At 39.7% G+C, this 18,251-nt stretch overlaps 1 protein-coding gene across 4 annotated transcripts; it reads left to right on the top strand.

Moving 5' to 3' along the window:
- Nucleotides 1–254: 254 nt before the first annotated feature.
- Nucleotides 255–16,488, top strand: cfap221 (cilia and flagella associated protein 221). Of its 4 annotated transcripts, none has more exons than XM_077574482.1 (26): nucleotides 255–425; nucleotides 815–928; nucleotides 1,031–1,176; nucleotides 1,323–1,423; nucleotides 1,702–1,788; nucleotides 1,856–1,951; nucleotides 2,040–2,140; nucleotides 2,232–2,335; nucleotides 2,694–2,853; nucleotides 3,112–3,220; nucleotides 3,424–3,553; nucleotides 3,639–3,726; nucleotides 4,112–4,199; nucleotides 4,320–4,409; nucleotides 6,031–6,126; nucleotides 6,613–6,700; nucleotides 6,849–6,940; nucleotides 9,809–9,886; nucleotides 10,014–10,121; nucleotides 10,210–10,329; nucleotides 10,432–10,517; nucleotides 10,623–10,695; nucleotides 10,788–10,885; nucleotides 15,565–15,657; nucleotides 15,814–15,899; nucleotides 16,330–16,488. In XM_077574482.1, exons 3-25 carry the CDS (start codon nucleotides 1,086–1,088, stop codon nucleotides 15,872–15,874), a joined length of 2,238 nt encoding a protein of 745 aa, XP_077430608.1. In that variant the 5' UTR covers nucleotides 255–425; nucleotides 815–928; nucleotides 1,031–1,085; the 3' UTR covers nucleotides 15,875–15,899; nucleotides 16,330–16,488. The 4 variants fall into 4 exon arrangements, with proteins under 4 accessions (XP_077430608.1, XP_077430616.1, XP_077430632.1 ...); XM_077574490.1 differs by lacking the exon at nucleotides 16,330–16,488 and adding an exon at nucleotides 16,029–16,083; XM_077574506.1 differs by lacking the exons at nucleotides 255–425; nucleotides 815–928; nucleotides 1,031–1,176; nucleotides 1,323–1,423 and having other exon boundaries at nucleotides 1,735–1,788; nucleotides 1,887–1,951; nucleotides 2,040–2,156.
- The last annotated feature ends 1,763 nt before the right edge of the window (nucleotides 16,489–18,251 follow it).

An 18,251-nucleotide genomic window follows, 5' to 3' on the forward strand; every position in this document is an offset into this window, starting at 1 on the left:
TTAACTAAGTATTAAACTCTGTATTTAAATAATTTCATGGTACAATGTACATTTTGAGCACCAAAACAAATGTTGAATCGAAAAAGTTAAAATGTTTTACTTTGAAATTAAAGCTCAAGTTTCCCCGGTTTTATTGTGAACGCGAATGCGTCTTTACAGCAATTCTTATATACTAGAGTATTCGAGTGCCATTGGTCCACGTGACTTTTAATGCCAACCCTCTGGGGGCTAGACTGTCACCATGGTAACGGCAGTGTTTGCTACATGCCGTGAGCGAAAAAAGGGTGCCAAATTAAAAACCTGTCATTAAAAAAAAGAAAAAGAGGCTGGGATTATATTTCGCGTTGAAGACAACAAATGGTCGAGTCAAGATGGAGACGTCGTAGGTGGTCGTGTTTTCACCTGCGCAACATTTACCAAACAATGTGAGCAAAGCATGGTAAAATATTTGGTTATTAGAATGTAATGGACTGCGTTACGAAGAACCACCGTGCGGCTTTGACGTTGACGGATGACGGCGAAGAAGTTCAATATACGTTTAATATAAATATATAATAAATATATATATATATGTATATCAATAAAGTTAGCTAAGTTATGTGTGTACTTGCGAGCTCCACATTGTTTTGTCTTTCCCATGAGAAGATGACAAACGTTTAAACGGCGCCATTCAAACCGGGTAGAAGGTATAAGGAAATTCACTGTTGTTAGCCTTTTTGCTAATGCTGTCAATGTTATATACTTAGGCCTATGTGACAATTGCACATTTTTTACAACTATCTATCCATTTTCTTCTTCACTTTCCACTATTCAGGTTCGCAGGGACTTGGAGTCTAACCCATGCAGACGACACTCTGGACTGCTCGCCAGTCAGTCACTGGGCACACATAAAACGGTCACTGAGTGGGAACTGAGCCCAGGCCGTTAGGCGAGTGAACCACTACACTATCAGTGGCCAATTATGGTACCATTGCAGGGTTGGGAGGGACCTGTTTCATCTTATAAAAGTACTTTATTATCTTATTTACAGGTCTCCAGCTGCTGGGCATTGGTCTTGCACAGCTGCTACCGTGACTCCCTGGAGGATGGCCCTCTCTGCTCCCCTCACGCCACTACCTCTTGCCCAGTTGGTGGAGGATGGAAGAAGCAGCGTGCCAAACCATCTACTGGAGTCCAGTACATATTGTCTATTTCTCAATCACATTTATTCTACCATGCATACATGTGTTAACTCATGAAAAGGAAATATATTTGGTTTATAATTCAAAATAATATACTGTTTTTGTTTCTTTTTTTTCTTCTTCTTTTTTTTACTCATATAGAAATATATGTCAAAGAAAAGAGCAATGGCCTGATCCAAGTGGATCCTTCTGAACTTCATTTTAGTGGCTTCAAACTAGAGAAGGACTATGTGAAGAGCGTGGTGAGAAAAATATCACTCTAATCTGAATATTCTTAATTTTACATGATAATTTATCCATATGTTATTTTTTCATTAATATTTCTTAATCACAAGTAAAAAGAATAATAATAATGAAAAATTAGCTCACATTATAAAATACTCTCATTTGGGTTGATTAATGAATAAAGACATGATTTTCCATCATATATGCTTGATGAATGTGGACGTAAGCATCAAGAGTGTCTAAATGATTGGAGTGTGCATGATGAATTTGAAATGAAACCCCTTTCCCTCCTCAGAAACTCATCAACATCTCATCTAGAGTGCTAAATATTCACATCATTCCCACACAAACCAAGCATTTCCGAACAAACTACGCCAAAAAGGTATGCTTGACCTCAGTAAGTGTAACTGTAAACTTTGTCCGTTTTGACTGATGTGACTTCCCTCAAGTGTCGTCTCATTCCTGGCCTCGCCTACACAGTGAAGGTCAAATTCTGTCCCCACGAGTGGACCCGTGTCTCCGACTGTATTCGGGTTCACTGTGAGGTAAGAAGCCAGCTAATCATCTCGTGATGGTGCCTGCGTCTTTTCATGTCCCGTGCCATGTCTGGTCTTGCTCTGCATTCATTTTTAGGATGATGAGAATCTTTTAATTCCAGTCCACGCTTACCCTGCTACCGCTCATGTCCATATCCCAACACGCGTTGACCTACCAGCTGCACCACTTGGACAGAGGTGTGTGTTTGTGTGTGTGAGTATTCATCTTTGAAAGGCGTTTATTCCTTACAATCAAGAAGAATCTAATGTTTTAATACTTGACCTGTAGTGTTAGCCACATCATTCCATTGAGCTGCAGATCTCCCGCTGATTTGGAGTTTGAAGTGGACCTTATTCAGCCACATGAGGCCTTTTCCATCCACCCACTCACAGGTATAGGAATAACTTGACGGCATTTGTGTAACCTGTCTGCCTGCTTTTCTCAGCTCAGCGCAGTTAACACAACCTTTCTGGAGTACAGCTATGCTGTGTTTTCTCCAAAATACTTGTTTGTCTGTTGTATATTTAATAAATCATGGCTAAGGAAGCCACACTTTCCACGCGTTAATCTTGTCCATGCTCTGGGAAGCATCAGCACTCGAGTTTGGAATTCTACCAGATGTGTTATAACGTGAGGTTGTTTCTGTTGCTTCTAAAACGCATTGGTTGCCAGTTGTTCCCTGTAGATAGTTCAATTTTGTGCATTATCTTCCTCATCATCCCCAATTTTGACCATTATTATGATTTTCAGGTGTGATCCCAGCCAATGGTCAATCAAAGATCACCATTACTTTCAGACCCTGCCGCTATGAGACTTGTCAGGTTACTGTTCGGCTGCTCGTCTCACAATTCAACACCAAATCCTACCTTTGTACTGTTACTGGAAGCTCCGCCCCTCTTCTTGCGTTCAGGTATTCGCAGAAGTTAGAGTGATTCACTCTAGCACCAAAGAAATGCATCCGCAGGACGGAAATAAAATGACCTTGTGTGACTTAATACTACCCTTGATGTTATATCAGCCTAAAAGTTAATCATTCACAGTAACTGATGCAATTATTACAAGATGATCTGCACTTGAACCAAACATTACAGCAGAAATACACAACATTTTTTGATAGCTTATTAGCTTTTGCATATTTGTAATGTTTATTTCCTGGCTGGACCTTTAGGGAGCGTGCTCTTCAGGACATGCCTGCCAAAAGTAAAGGATCTTTACCAGCCATCCAAGTCCAAAGTCCAGTCAAACTAAAGATTGCCAAGGATGCCGTCAAGCCCAAGGTACTGCATGAGAAGTCTCACTTTCTTCTATTTGGGGATTTTCCATGTATCGTGATTCTATGAAGTTAGAGCTGAGCTGGTGATTTATGTATTTTATGATATAGCGCTATATAATGTCTAGCAATGTAATTTCCCCTCTGTTGCACCAGACACATTTCTCTTCATTTCATGCTTCATACTGCTTCACATGCTGTAACGTGCAGGGTGCCTTAGGATGTCCAACTGGGAGTAAGCCAGCACCAAAGCCACTTGTGGATGCCTCCACCCACGCAGGGGTGGCAAAGATGTTGCAGAAGGACAGCAGCAAACTTGGTGTTGAACACCCAAGTGTGGGTATGTGCGTGCCACTTAGCCCCTGCTGCTGTAGACGTTGGATTCATTGTCAGCCCCCCCTTTTCTTTTTTAAAATCCTTGTTAGGTCTGCAGAACAGGCAGAAGAAGGAGGCTCTTTTCCTAAAAAGGGTTCAACAAAATGTTAAAGAAGAGCAAATCAACCGCCTGAAATTGTAGGTTCAATCATAACCCCTTTACATTTTTTCCTTGATTGAGCTTAGCTGTTTGATCCTTGCATTCATTTTTGTGCTATTTCAAATACATCTCTGCCTTATTCACTTCACTTACCACACTGAGGCTTTGTGAAACATCTACAAGCAAGCTAGTCACTCAGTCAGGCCATGTCATCCAACATCATTGATGTCTGATCTGACATGGTTTTTTTTGATGAATAGACAAAAATTGCAACATACTCCAAAATCTTGTAGAAAATAACCTCAGCACAATGAAAAATTTATTATGGGAAACTTTCAACTCCATATTTTATCCCATTTTCACTTCCTGTTATTGTAATAGTCTACTGTCTCTATACTTTTGTTGTTTTGTTATCTCCACGAGACAAGTCCACCTGGGTAAAGATCCAGTGTCAGGGTCGACCAGGAGCCAAGTACTAGAGGACAGACTGATTGCATTACAACAATACAAGGTAAAAATAAATGTACTTCAACTACATACATTTGCATTGTTCCTGAAAAGTTTTGATTGGAACAGTGTTTCGTCTGACCCCTAATGTTAGACAAAACATTAATGTCATGACTATTTATAGGTCACGAAGGGAGATGTAAGGCGAGAGGAAGACTTTACCAGTGGGCCACCAAAACTCTACTCAATACGACTAATTTGTGATGCAGGGCAGGTAAACACGGCATGCGACACGAAGGGTTGCTTTGCACATGCTGTACAAACGGCCCCTCTCACATGGAAACATAATTGCTGGTCAGGGAATCTACGTTCACTTTTATTTCTGTTTGTTGACATCTGAGGAAATACTTTTGCATGCACACAATGGGCCTCATTCACTAATTGCGTATACACACAAATCTATGATTCATCAATATTTTACAATAATATCAAATTTAGGAGTTTCTCAGATTATGCATAGGCACAAATATGATGATGGATCAGCTTTAGGGGAAAAAAACGTCAAAACAGTTCTTCGACCCAAGATGCACATTGTATTTTCACATTCATTTATAAAATCTATTTTTATAATTTTAACAATAATAACTTCATCTGCCATTTGCTAATGAGTTGTCTAATGTCCTAAATAACCAAGGACACTTCTTACCACCTTTGCATATATAAGAGCAAAATGTATACTGTATGAAGGAATCCGCCGCTGTCTGTGTCTTGCAGGTACCACTCAACGAGATGATTGTGTGATTATGCTTCGATTGTGTGCTAACAAAAGCTATTGAACCGTTCGCAATTCCTGATCTAGTCCAATTAAAAATGTTCATATCGAGCAAGTACAAATACATGCTACAAAACAACATTTCCTGACATTTACAGTTGACAAGTTGACAATCAAAAGATGAAGGGCACACACACTAATATTGTGAGTACGTAAGTCCGATCAGCATATCGGTTATCTGTGACTAGTTCCAATAATAATTACATGAATTCTGTCGGCTACAAATGTCTCTTTGCTGTAATATATTTCTTCATTACTATCTATTTTAATAATTTGTGCTGTGTTTGTTCATTTTTGGCCTTTAATTTATTTTTTCTATGCGTGTTTTGTGTTCAGAATTCTCAAATCGAACTTAAAAATGGTAATGTTTCTGTGTTTAGTAAGCTTTCTGATGATATAAAGCTTTTGAAAATAGGACAAAGATTAAGAAAGTTTTGGGGATATCTCTTCACTTGTGTCTAAACCTTCGGCTTTAAGAGAGACGCTGTTAGTTTCAGTTAAGTTTATTTAAAAGAACTCTGTGCGGTAACATCAAAAGATGGCCGCACCAGATCTAGCACTATGCTAATTTCCATCTGTAGTCCCCAAAAAACAAAGTTAAAATGACATGCAAGCAACATAAACCTAAAAATACGGAACACAAAATACAAAGTGCTGTGTGTGTAATCAAATGACAAGTCTTGAAGTGCTGAGCAATAAAGTGCAACAGTTTATACCATACATAAAATAGTATGCAACCCAGTGAAGTAGTGGTCGTAGTAATAGCAGCAATTATAGGAAAAGTAGATGCCCATTTATAAGAAAATTGGGGCAGCGCTGATCCAAATTTGAGTGCTATGGGCACGAGCCATCTATTACAATTCTGAATCATCAACATATGCACGTTGGTCAGAAGAAAATGGGCTAGTACAGTACACACGCGCCGTGAATCCCATGGTGATTTTGCATATACACTCAACTTGTAAGAACATTCCTATGCATTTATTAGCGAATGAAGCCCATTGTCCTGATGCCATTTAAACAAACGCGTAATGGCAACATGCATCTTTTGATCCTTCTCTAGGTCCCCAAGGGAGCCCCATCTTTCCAGTTTCACCCCAGCTTTCAGTGGGCGCTAAAACAGAGGGCCCTAAAACTCTTCCAGCAGGCAGCGCGCAGGGTACACACACACACACACACACACACACACACACGGTTCCCTGAAACAATACCCCTGTAGTTCAGTAACATATGCTAAATGAAGTGCATGTTTCCTGGCTACAAAGCATTCCAATCAAAGTACCTGTAATAATAATGGTCAAGGCACATGCAATTTTCTTATAGACGGCCAGCTCCTACATGTAACACAATCATTAAGATGCATTATTATTCATGGAGAAATTAATAAAAATGTTCAAAATGTTAATGTCAAGATAACCTCTATGTGCCTCTGCATCAAAGTGTATATGGTTCTTCCTTGTCCCTAGCCCCACCCTTCACTTAGTTTAATTTAAACCTGTACTTTCTGCACAGTCCTTCAAATGGTAATTACAAACAAAACTGCAAAGAAATAGGTTTAAAACAAATGTTCTTTTACTAATGTAGTTTGCACTAGTTGTGTCGTTAAATGCTGCCTGATTAAACATGCATTGTGCTCCCCTCACAGGTTGTGATGCAGTGTCGCATGAAGCGGACCCTGGCCTTGTGGAGGAATCTACCAGACGCTGCGGCAGGCTTGCTCTCGGCCAATAAAGGTCTTTATCTCCCCTGAGCGCTCCCTTGAAGCAAATGCCCAAGCCCCAAAAACAGCTATTTTGAGGCACTGCATGCATTGGTTCATGATGCGAATGTGCCCCCCTTTGTCCATAGAAGTTCATTTCTGCCGTTTTATGTTTGTCTCAGTCGAAGAGGAAGAGGCATGTGTTATGAAGATCTCTCCAGAAAGAATCTTTCCGTCTTCCTTCCCACTTTTCTCAGATGAAGCTGATCCGCTGGTTAGTACTTTCTGCTACTAAAGTACATCATTAGCTATACAGTACTTGAATAATCAATGGACTTTTTCCAAAGTAGGAGTGGTATTACATAAAATCTGCTAAGGTTTTTTACGTTTTATATTGACTATAAGAATTTCCACAAAATGCTGTAGAGGGGTAGGGCATGGGCCAAAAACATATATTTTGGTGCATCTCCAGAACACAGCAAAATACAGCATTTTTTGCATTTGAATGACTTATTTATGAGGAACACAATGACAAAACGCACATTCAGCATTGATGCTAGGCAAAATTGGGATTGCTCAACATTTGTAGAAGACTTTGTACGCTCCTTTGTTCTTTTCTATTCTAGTTTTGTGTGCACAGGCAGATTTTTTATTTATTTAGTGGTGGTGGGGGAGGTCTCATTATATTGTGCAGTTGTACGCATACCTAATGAAGTGGTCAGTGAATACATTTTTGACACTCACCGCCTCTTTTGACATACAGTACAGGCCAAAAGTTTGGACATACTTTTTTATTCAATGCATTTACTTTATTCTCATGACTGATTACTTTGGAGATTCTCACTGAGGGCATCCAAACTATGCATGAACTGATGTTGAGTTATGTAATTAACACAAAAAAAAGTGAAAGAACTGAAAACATGTTTTATATTATAAATTCTTCAAAATAGTCATCATTTGCTCTGGCTACTTTTTTTGCATTTGACATTCTTACCTCTGGGAACTCCTTAAAGACTGTTGGGAAACCGTTTCAGGTGATTACTTTTTGAAGCTCATCGAGAGTATGCCAAGAATTTGCACCAAAAAAAATCTGCGAAAAGGGTGGCTATTTTTGTATGTATTTATTCTATCGGTTCACCTTTTTTTGTTAAGTGCATAACTCCAAATGTTGTCATAGTTTTGATGCCTTCAGTGAGAATCTACAATGTACATAGTCATGAAAATAAAGCATGCATTGAATAAGAAGGTGTGTCCAAACCTTTGGCCATCTTCCCAGCTAAAAGAACATCTTTGAAGAGATCTTTCTCTTTCCCAGTAGTTGGGTCATCTATAGCAGTTCGTTGACTGTGGAGTCACAAGGTAGATTTTTTTAATTTCATTTGTCTCATCTATAAAGTTTTAAAAGCCCATCACAAAAACGTGGAAATTTTGTGATTTTTGTGACTTTTGCCATCTTAGATGGAAATGGGCTTGGGCCCACAGTGCTTCATAATGTACATGGTTTATGAACATTTGGCAAGTACAAATGCAATTTGAAGAAATTCATAAATTATGTAGTAAATGTATTGATTTGACCTTTTTTTTTTACCTTCAAATCGAAGAAAGTCGTTGTGTGCACCTCAATAGTATCAAAGCGTAATTAGATGGTCAATCTAAATGTATAGTGGAAGAGTATCAAAACACATTAGTGTAATGCAACCGTGAGGAAGTTCACCACAAGGGTGTAAGCAGTATGTTAGAGCGAATTATCTGCGCCACAGAATCACGTTTGTCAAAATCTTCCCTAGACCTGGGGGTGGCCGGAGAGTAACTCCGCCCCTGCATGTAATTTATACGCTTGTCTTGTCGGGGAGAGGCCCACTCACAGATGAGCTCAGGCGCTTTGGTGATATTTCGTCTGACTAGTTACACAGAGCCTTCCGATCTGACATTTCAGAACTTGAAACACTGAACAATGTGACTTTTTCAAGCTTGTCTGAAGATGACTTGAGATTTAACATGACTGATGTATGTAGTGATTTCCTGGCCCATCTGCCTTAAAATGATGGTGGTGAACTATAAACGTGACCACTTTTGTTAAAGCCCTGACCAGTATTTGTCCTTGGATTGTAAACTGTCACATTTTCCTTGCTTGAGTTTATCAGATGATTCACGAGGCACAGTCACGCTTGTGCCCTGTTTTTCATGCTGCATTCACATAAACTTAAAAAAAAAAGGTGGGGGGTGGAGGGCAGTAAAGTGCCAATAGTAGAAACTGCAGACCTATAGGATTTGAAATATCAGTGTTGCAAGCCTAGTTTCATAGATTCATGTAAGTAGATAGCTAATTAGCTCATCACCTTGTCAGAACTGCTGGTTATGAATTTAATGCTCAATAAACACTAATTAGATATGTTGCTACGTTACACTTTTCTCCTTGTCAAGCAGTTGGATTATGATAATAGGCATTTAGTTGAGAGGCAGCCAATCCTACGCAAACAATAAAATAACCTAACTTCTCTTGTCCAAATAAATGTGATGAGCACATCTTTATTGGACCTGAATAATGTTAAGGAACCTAACTTGAACAAAGTGGTTCAATGCAGCAAGGAATTTTACTGTACTAATAGGAGTGTGTGGAAACGAGCATTAGCGGGGGAGAGTGTTCACGCTTCACTTATAAATGCGGCTGACTGACTTGTATGAGGTATGCTGTGTTGAATCACTGCAGAAGACAACAATAGAGATATTTTATGCTATTGAGTGTTGATGGCACCAATTGATCAACAAAGTTTGCTTCTCATCAACCACAAACTGATTGTTTTGACCTTTGAGAAAACTGTCTACTTTTGCTTTAATTTTGCTCTCCATAAAATCAATAAGATCATATCCAGGTTAGGGGGAGGTCGGCATTTTAGATATAGGGCACTCACACAAAATTTGCCTACATGTTTGTTATGGGCACCCCGGCTAATTTTTTATTCTTGAACCTTTACAGATGACAAATACAAAACAAGCAAGCAAACAAACAAAAGAAAATAACCTTTGCTCTCTACATTCACTGAACTGCTATAGATGACCCACCCAACTCCAATGCCCTGCAGAGAGAGAGGAAATTGCTTTGCTTTAATTTGTGCAAATAGTGACTGCTTTTGGTTTGCAGGCTCTTGACTTTTCTGCTTTGCCTGTGGATGCTGTTGATGTAAGGGTGACAACACATGTTCCCACCTTCAAGCTCCAAGTAGGTACTGCTCATCTAAGCATCCCTCACGTCTCCATGGCAACTGATTGTGTGTTGTCACTGAACTCTTGAAATGTATTTACTTATGTATTTGTTACTCTGATTTATATTATTGTCTGCCATTTAGGTTCCTCAGTACTACAAGCTGATGGGCTACCAGCCCGTGTCAGCCTGGGAAGCCTTCAATGCCTTCATTCCCACGACCTTAACCCGACCACTTCGCACTGGATATCCAGTAAAGTTACAACACATAATCATCAGCCACTGTCATCCATAACTGTTGTATTTATTATGTATTGTTTGTTTGTTTTTTACTCCCCCAGGAGGCTGGTTCCCAGTCACCCATACCAGGAGAGGAGGACGCGCAAGATGCAAGTGATCTGAACTTCACTCTCCCGAGCACTCTCCTTCGAACCATTCAGACACACCCACTCAGAATCTTCGTAAGGCATTTTTTTTCAAATTCATTGATCATTGATGGATGGTTATGATTAGCAGTGTTGATGAGTACATAGGTATTGGCATACTGTTCCTGTGTGCTGCAGAACCCAGCTCCTGGCCTCCAGGCCTACAAGCCAACCCCGAAATACCTTGAAAGTGATGTGGACTTTCACCTCTGCCCATTGCCACGGTAAATGATTCCTCCTGAGTGCCAATGCAGCATCAATCTTCCATGATATGGACCTGCTTATTGATTATGTTACTTTACGGTGTCATTTTTACGCACTATCTGTAGTTATTCATCACCTGAGGGCCACACAAATGGAATGGTGTCACAAACTGTACAAATGCAGACTCAGGGCCCAAAGGTAATTTCATTGTATACATGTTTCTTGTCTTAAGCTATTGAAGTGAAACCATCTCAATTAAATCACTGCTAAGCTTCATTTCTTTGTTATAGGGAGCAGTTACAGGGTTGAAGACATGGGACAATTTTGATTTGGTAACCGCAACATGTGTGTCCAGACAGGCTACGCTGACCAGTAACATCCTGCATGGGTAGGTAACCGAGCCTCTATCGGGATTGGATACCAGCATCAGTAAAATATTTAACAAGTAATAACATGATTTTATTACCGTAAAGCAGGGGTGAAAGTGGTTAGAATTTCTTGCCGGAACTCCCTGACTGACTTTTTTGTTTTTGTTTTTGTTTTGGGGGCCGGAGGGGGGATTGGTTTAATCCCTCCCCAAACCACCAACATGCAAAAAAAAAAAAAAAAAACTATTTTTGGTACAGTTACACAGTACACACAAGAAAAGACAACAGGTCTTCTACATGCATTAGGCTACTGCATTACACTTACTGTAACATGATTGTAACACGGCATACTGTACATGAGAAACTGATTTTGATTCAAAAAATGTTTTTTTCAATTATGTGCAGAATGACAGTTAACAAAAACACCAGTAACCCCAAGCTCCTTCTCCGAATAATATTTTCCTTAATTCCCTCTCATCTAAATGCAAAATATAATTTTTGGGCTTATTTAGAACATAACATTAGAACTTTAAGGATATAAATAAGTAACATAAATTAACAAAAACAAGTCCCAATGACTATTACATTGTACACATTGAAAAGGAATATACTTTTTTTTTTAAATTGCTTGGACATCGAGTTGCTTCACTTTATGACAGGAGGTGCAGCCTAGATAGACACCCATTTTGATCATGTGGCCATTATTATTATTATTATTATTTTTGCCTGAATTGTTATTTTTTTCGCCACACAGACAGTAGGACTATCAGCATCGTCTGTACTTGTATGTGGTTGGGAGGGTCCTGCTATCTCTTCTAGCACGGTGGCCCCTCCCCAGCCCACCTGCTGTGAGTCTGGGTTACCTTAATTCTTTCATCATCCCTGGGTGGTGTTCAACAAACTTTATTTGCATCAGCGTCTTCATCGTCTTCATGGCCGTTGGTTGGTTTGTGGCGCGCGCACGCACGCATGCACACATCGACGTGACATCACTCAAATACACTGAGACGGAGCCGCAGTGGACAGAACTCCGTGGAATACGAATAAATAAAATAATAAATATCGGTGGAAACGGATTCGCTACACAAGCACACTGGAATGATTCAGAAGCACTTTATTAGACTTGTAAACACGTGTTGTAAATTTGACGTTAGTCGATGCGTGTGTGGCAGCCTAGCATGCTATTGAACATGTGTCTATGTGGTTTTTTTTTATAGTTGCATAGCCGTCATATTTTTGTGACCGAAGCACCGTTCCGGATCGTTCCAGTCCCGAATCTACGTTCCGGACCACTTTCACCCCTGCCGTAATGTCTCCAAAATAATACGCTTTTTTTTTTGGGGTGCAAAAAATAACAAGCAAACAAAAAAAAGCTTTCAAAATCAAGGAGGGTATACATAGATTTCAGGGGGGAGGAACGGAAAATCGTCGCATTGTATAGATGTTATGTGGAAACTAGGAATTGTAAAAAACACAAAACAAAAATGACTTTTATTCAAATTTGATATTTTAATGTTCCGAATTGATACATAATCGTGTCATTGTTAAGAATGACGTGCCAATCCCACAAACACAGACAGAGATAAACGGTTTACAAAAAAAAGTATAAACAGAAATCACTTACGAAAAGGGCAAGGGGCAAAAGACAGAAATAAAAAGTCCACGCTTTCGCACGTACTTTCAAGAAGCGCGTCTGTCAACAGGTTGCGTCTCTAATTAATCACACATCTTTTGAGGCTCAATAATTCCCTTCAAGTCAGTGTGATAGGGATTCCAAAAGGAGAAGAGAAAGTATTGTCGCACACGGTAGAATCAAATCACAGTTGAATCTTTTGATAGACCATTAGCCTTCAAAAGAGAGTACAGTACTGACCACTAAGTTAGCGGCCCGGGCTTTTAGCTCACAGCTCAGCGCACTTGACTTCCAAGCTAACAATGTGGTGGCGGCGTGGATTCAAAGCCCATAGGTGCGGCTTCAGCGACGCAAGATTGCCACTGTTTCAGTGGTGCAGTGACCCGGATTGGAGTGATGTTTTAGGGGGTTGACTGTAACGGTTGCCAGCTTGCACTGCGTGAGTGTGTGTGTGTGTTGGATCCCAGAGAGCAGACCACAATTGTATTTACAGAAAAGGTTCGACAAGATTTATATAGTAAATTAAGGAACGTGGAAAAAACACACAGGAGAATGTATCATAGCAAAACTAAAAAAAAACTCAAACAGAAAGCGCACAGAACGAGCTGTGGACACTAGTACAAAAGGCTGCAACACACAACAAGGTTAACTTAAAACGTAACCATCAAAGTATCAACAAAAAGCATGCAAGAGGTCTAAGCCGCTGCGAAAAAATGCAAAACTAAGCGGATAACAATACGAAGCTAGTGTACTTAGCAAAACCAAGACTTCAAAGTCGTTGTAAGCAGTAAGCAAAGCAGCCAGGAGAATACTTCGACGCCACCTATCCGCAGCGCCTCGGCTTATAAGGTCAACTAATCATAACACGTCGCAGGTGCGTCGGGTGGCGGTGACGCAGCCAAGGAATCACAAAAGTGGGTTAGTAAAACGTCACTCTTCTGAGCCTTCAAAAGAGGGTGTGGCCCGCTAACTTGGGCTTCGTATTGTCAACAACCTCACAATACAATGCGTATCACGATACAGGCGTCACGATACAATATGTATCGCGATACACGTGTCCCGTGACATGGTCTTCAAGGTGATACGTATATCAGTATTTTACATTACATCATTTTTTATTAAAACAGTCATTTGCATACCCAAATGACATTTTTATTATGCTAGATGGCAAAAAAGTGTTTTTGTTAGCAGCCCTCCCGGTTTACCACCAAGCGGCATGCCGGGCCTAAAGGAACAGCTTTCAGAGATACATCGGGAAACTTTTCAAATAGGCTTGGGCGGGCCTATATTGGAGTCTAACGCAGTGCCGCAGTGTTAACATTACAGCTCTAAAATATGCTTATTTGATATATTTGGGTGAATAAAAACAGCATTTTTTTATTTAGCACAATCTATTTCATTTTTAAACAAAATATGAAATATTTATGTACCATGTTAAGTGTAAATAAATAAATTAACTCATTCACTGCCATTGACGGCTACATATGTCAAAAATTCATTTTAACTATTTCTATTAATTACATTTTTTTCCACTTTTGTTAGCAAGATTGTGAAAACCTAGATTTTTTTTTATTGAACATTTAGAACAGATATAAAATTTGTGATTAATTGTGAGTTAACTAGTGAAGTCACGCGATTAATTCCATTTAAAATTTGAAGCGCCTGATGCCCCTAATTTTTAATAATCTTTTCTTTTTTTGAAAATTGCGTCAGGCAATAATTTTTTTAAAAATTGTAAGTAATCACATGACTTCAATAATTAACTCACGACTAATCAATAATTTTACATCTGTAAATGTAAAATATATATGTGTTTAGGTTTTCATACTCTTATTAACAAAAGTGGAAAAAGTGTTAAACTAATAGAAATAGTTCAAATGAATTTTTGACGTCTATAGCCGTCAATGGCAGTGAATGAGTTAATAAATAATTGTTGAGATTCTTGTTCTGTTTTTCTTAGCCAGGCACAGTGTCCCAACACTAGTGAGCTATTTTTAGAAAAGAGCACCTACACATGTACACTCTTGTTTTTTTTAAGTATAATGCAAACAAACTGCAATGGCACCCGTCTGGGCTTTGACCTTCCTGGGTGGAGTTTGCATGTTCTCCCCGTGCTTCCGTGGGTTTTCTCCGGGTACTCCGGTTTCCTCCCACATTCCAAAGACATGCATGACAGGTTAATTGAACACTCCAAATTGCACATAGGTGTGATTGTGAGGGTGGATGGTTGTTTGTCTGTGTGTGCCCTGCGATTGGCTGGCAACCAGTTCAGGTTGTACCCCGCCTACTGCCAGAAGCCAGCTGGGATAGGCTCCAGCGCCCCCCGCGACCCTTGTAAGGACAAGCAGTTAAGAAAATGGATGGATGGATACTAATAATAATAATTGAGGACAATTAACTTCAATGAGGTTGCTCATTCACATCTCTTAGCAAGCAACACATCATAAATGCCTACTTACGATTGAATGTGCAGTATCGATACGTGTATTGTAAAGAGGCCCGCAACTCTAAATTGCCGTATGGATTTTTTGAGCACACCCGTAGAAAGGGGAATTGGGAATCTGAAATGTAGCACCCCACATTGGCCCTATCAATAAAATATGTGCAGACTTCATGTAGTCACACATTTATTTGGGAATATGTTTACTGTATTAGTAAGATTTTTATTATCTGTCTTCAAATAATGCCCTGACCACCACAATTTGTGGGGCCTGCCCTCTCTTGATGCAAACATGTTACATTATACAGATCACTTTTCTTTTTTTCTTTTTTTACCTTGACAGTTTTTCTACAAAAGAAATACAAAAAAAATGCTTAACTGAACTGAAATGAACTCTCCTGCTTAGTGGAAATGCATGTGAAGAGGCAGAAAGTAAAACGCTTTTATTGAGTTTAGCCATCCCTCAAAGTGCTTTCAGGCAATTGTAGTTTTATCTTTGCTGTTCAAAGGCAGCTGTTGAAAGTCCTTTCATTTAAGTGAGGCCGAGTGGAAATCTCTTCTCTTCTGTCACGTATGGTCCAGCTCTGCTGCATCAATCAGCGTGTATTTTTGTGTATGTCCTCCAGTTCTGCTGACTACAACAAAGACATCTTTCCTGTCACATCACCTGCTGCTTTCACCCAGCCTCCTGATTATCTCTCAGGATGCACAGACAAAAGGTAAACATGCTAGTGATTGATTGTAGACTGATGCCGTATTTGCCGCCTTTGATCTTGTATTGTTTAAACGTATTTCTGCCTTTTTATCTTCATGTAAAAATGGCTGCTCGCTACAGCCCATATTTTAACCACAAGTGTATATTTGTCTGCATGCAGGTGTGAAGTGACACTAACCCCGGAGATGATCAAGAAAGATTTCCTTTCTGGTTTCCAGTGACAACCTTTCACAGGTGGAGCAGCTGGTGAGTTTGCTAACATGATTTATTTCATGTCCATGCCACTAAGACAGAGTATGTACATCCTTTAAATGCAACAGTACTTCCTGTACTATAAATAGTCTGGATGTTAAAGTGCAGGCATTCATTTTACAGATACTTCCAGGAATGGCCAAATGGGCACACTGTGTCTCTTTTGGTAAAACCAAACATCGATAACACAAATGACGTCAATGACTTTTAAATCCTCTTCTTATGAAACACACTACACAATGCTGCTGTTATTTGTGTGGTATTTTTGGTTGTTATTGTTGAAGAGAAACATGTTACTATACAAGAATGTGGCCAAAACATTTACATATTTAATTGATAGTACACCCACTTCAGCCATTACATTTGGACATTTGGACATGGATTGCTAAAGATAAATGACTAAAGCTGGATTGCTCTGTGGCAGGCACCAGAGGCAGCATCTCGTCTGGGTTAAAACAGATGAGGAAAAAGTGAGATGAGCAAGACCCAGTGATCATCACAAGATTGTGACTACACCCCCTCCACACACACACTTTTTGCACACTTTTACAGCAATAAAGAAAAAATATACTTTTGTCTTGAATGTGAGTTTAAATAATGTCTCTATTCTTTTAACAGCTCTTAGGTTTGGTGTTATTTGTGCATGAAAGGGCTGGGTGGTCCATTAAGTACCAATTCTCACCCCTAGAGGGAACTCCAACTCAGTTAGAGACCCCAAAGAACAGCAAGCATGGGCGTAAATTGCTTTGGCATTTGCTCACATCCACTTGCTAAACCCTTTGGCAAAGATTCACTTCACTCAGTTGACAGTGGAAGCTATAAAGTAAAACTCACTTGAGAAAGCTGTTATATTATCAACAATCATGCAGCTATATCTTGACTGCACCTGACATACACTGTATGTGTTCCAAGACAAGCAAGTCGAACTGCATATTTCATGAAAACCACAGCAATGACATTTATTCGAGTCATAGAATTGTGTCATGATAGATATAAGCAAAAGAGAGGGACAATAATAGTCGGTCGGTATAATTAATTCATACAGCTGCAAGCATCTAGTAATAGTCAATATTTTATGGCTATTTTTGCTGTCACCCTCAATAGTGGAATGTGCATTTTATCCAGTAAGTCAGCACATACCACAGCATGTGTTGCTGTAATCTGCCACCATTTGAAAACACAGGTATACACCAATCCTCACTTATCCCAAATTGCACTGGTAACCTTTCATGAATACAAGCACCCATTCATCCATTTTCTATACCACTTATTCTGTTCAGTGCCGCAGGGAAGTGGAGTCTATCCCAGCTGAGACACGGGGTTAACCCTGGTCTGATCACCTGTCAGGCACAGGACTGACACTTAGAGACAGACAACCGTTCCAACCTATAAATAATTGACAGTCTTCAATGGACCTAACATACATTTTTGGACTGTCTGAGGATGCTGGTGTAGCCGAAGATAACCCACACAAGCACAGAAAGAACATTCTCCACATACACACATCCTCCCTCCAATAAAATAAGTACAGTCAAGCATTTTGGAGAGCAGCCCCGCCCATTTTTTCTGGGTTCTGTTTTGTGTTATGTCAAAATGTGCACCCCATGTTGTCTTTACTGCAAGGCAGCATTGGTTGAAACTGTGCCACAAAAACTACATTTCTTCAGTAAATTGAGTTCAAGTGTCAGCATTGCACGCATGGTGTTGTTCATGTCGCTTCTCCATGTAGATTTAACAACATGACCAGGATGAAGCTGTAACCGCTGCTGCTTTTACACGCCCACTCAGAACAACAAAGACAACCAGACCAGAGGCTTTGCCCTCCAAAAATTAAAAAAAAGAACTTTGACAACTGTGACATCAATCACAGTAATCCAGATATTTTCCTTGATACTACCAATGGTGCATCAAATAGGACATTATGGCTTGAAGTCCAGAAAGATGAGTGGTATTAAACAGGTCGGGTTAAACCGACGCAAACAAAATCTCCCGTGCGCGTGGGAAAATGTGTTACAGCCTGATAAAAGGAAGGTTGAACTTGTTTGGCAATTGTAAAAGGTATGTATAGCATTAGAACAACAATGTTCATTACCAAAAGAACACCATAACAACAGTAAAGCATGATAGTGGTCTTCAGTTGGTTGGAACTGGTTGAGGGAATTAGGAACGGTTTGAAATGATTCTTTCAGGCTTCACTAGAAAGCAAGAAGAAGAAGAAAAATTAGGAAAATCCTACTAAGAATTACTGCACTTAACTTAACTTTTCTTTTTCAGTCAGTGTTGAGTATACCCACTTTTACATCCCCCTAATGCACACTGTTCAGCCATGGCCTCCCCTCCTCTGCC

This window comes from Vanacampus margaritifer, chromosome 1 (genome assembly GCF_051991255.1).
Source record: "Vanacampus margaritifer isolate UIUO_Vmar chromosome 1, RoL_Vmar_1.0, whole genome shotgun sequence".
NCBI lineage: Eukaryota > Metazoa > Chordata > Actinopteri > Syngnathiformes > Syngnathidae > Vanacampus > Vanacampus margaritifer.

Coding starts and splice junctions, on each gene's coding strand:
- cfap221 (XM_077574482.1), top strand. CDS start 1,086: ATGGCCCTCTCTGCTCCCCTCACGCCACTACCTCTTGCCCAGTTGGTG. Junction 1,424..1,701: donor AGGACTATGTGAAGAGCGTG/GTGAGAAAAATA, acceptor TTCCCTCCTCAG/AAACTCATCAACATCTCATC. Junction 6,941..9,808: donor CAGATGAAGCTGATCCGCTG/GTTAGTACTTTC, acceptor TTTGGTTTGCAG/GCTCTTGACTTTTCTGCTTT.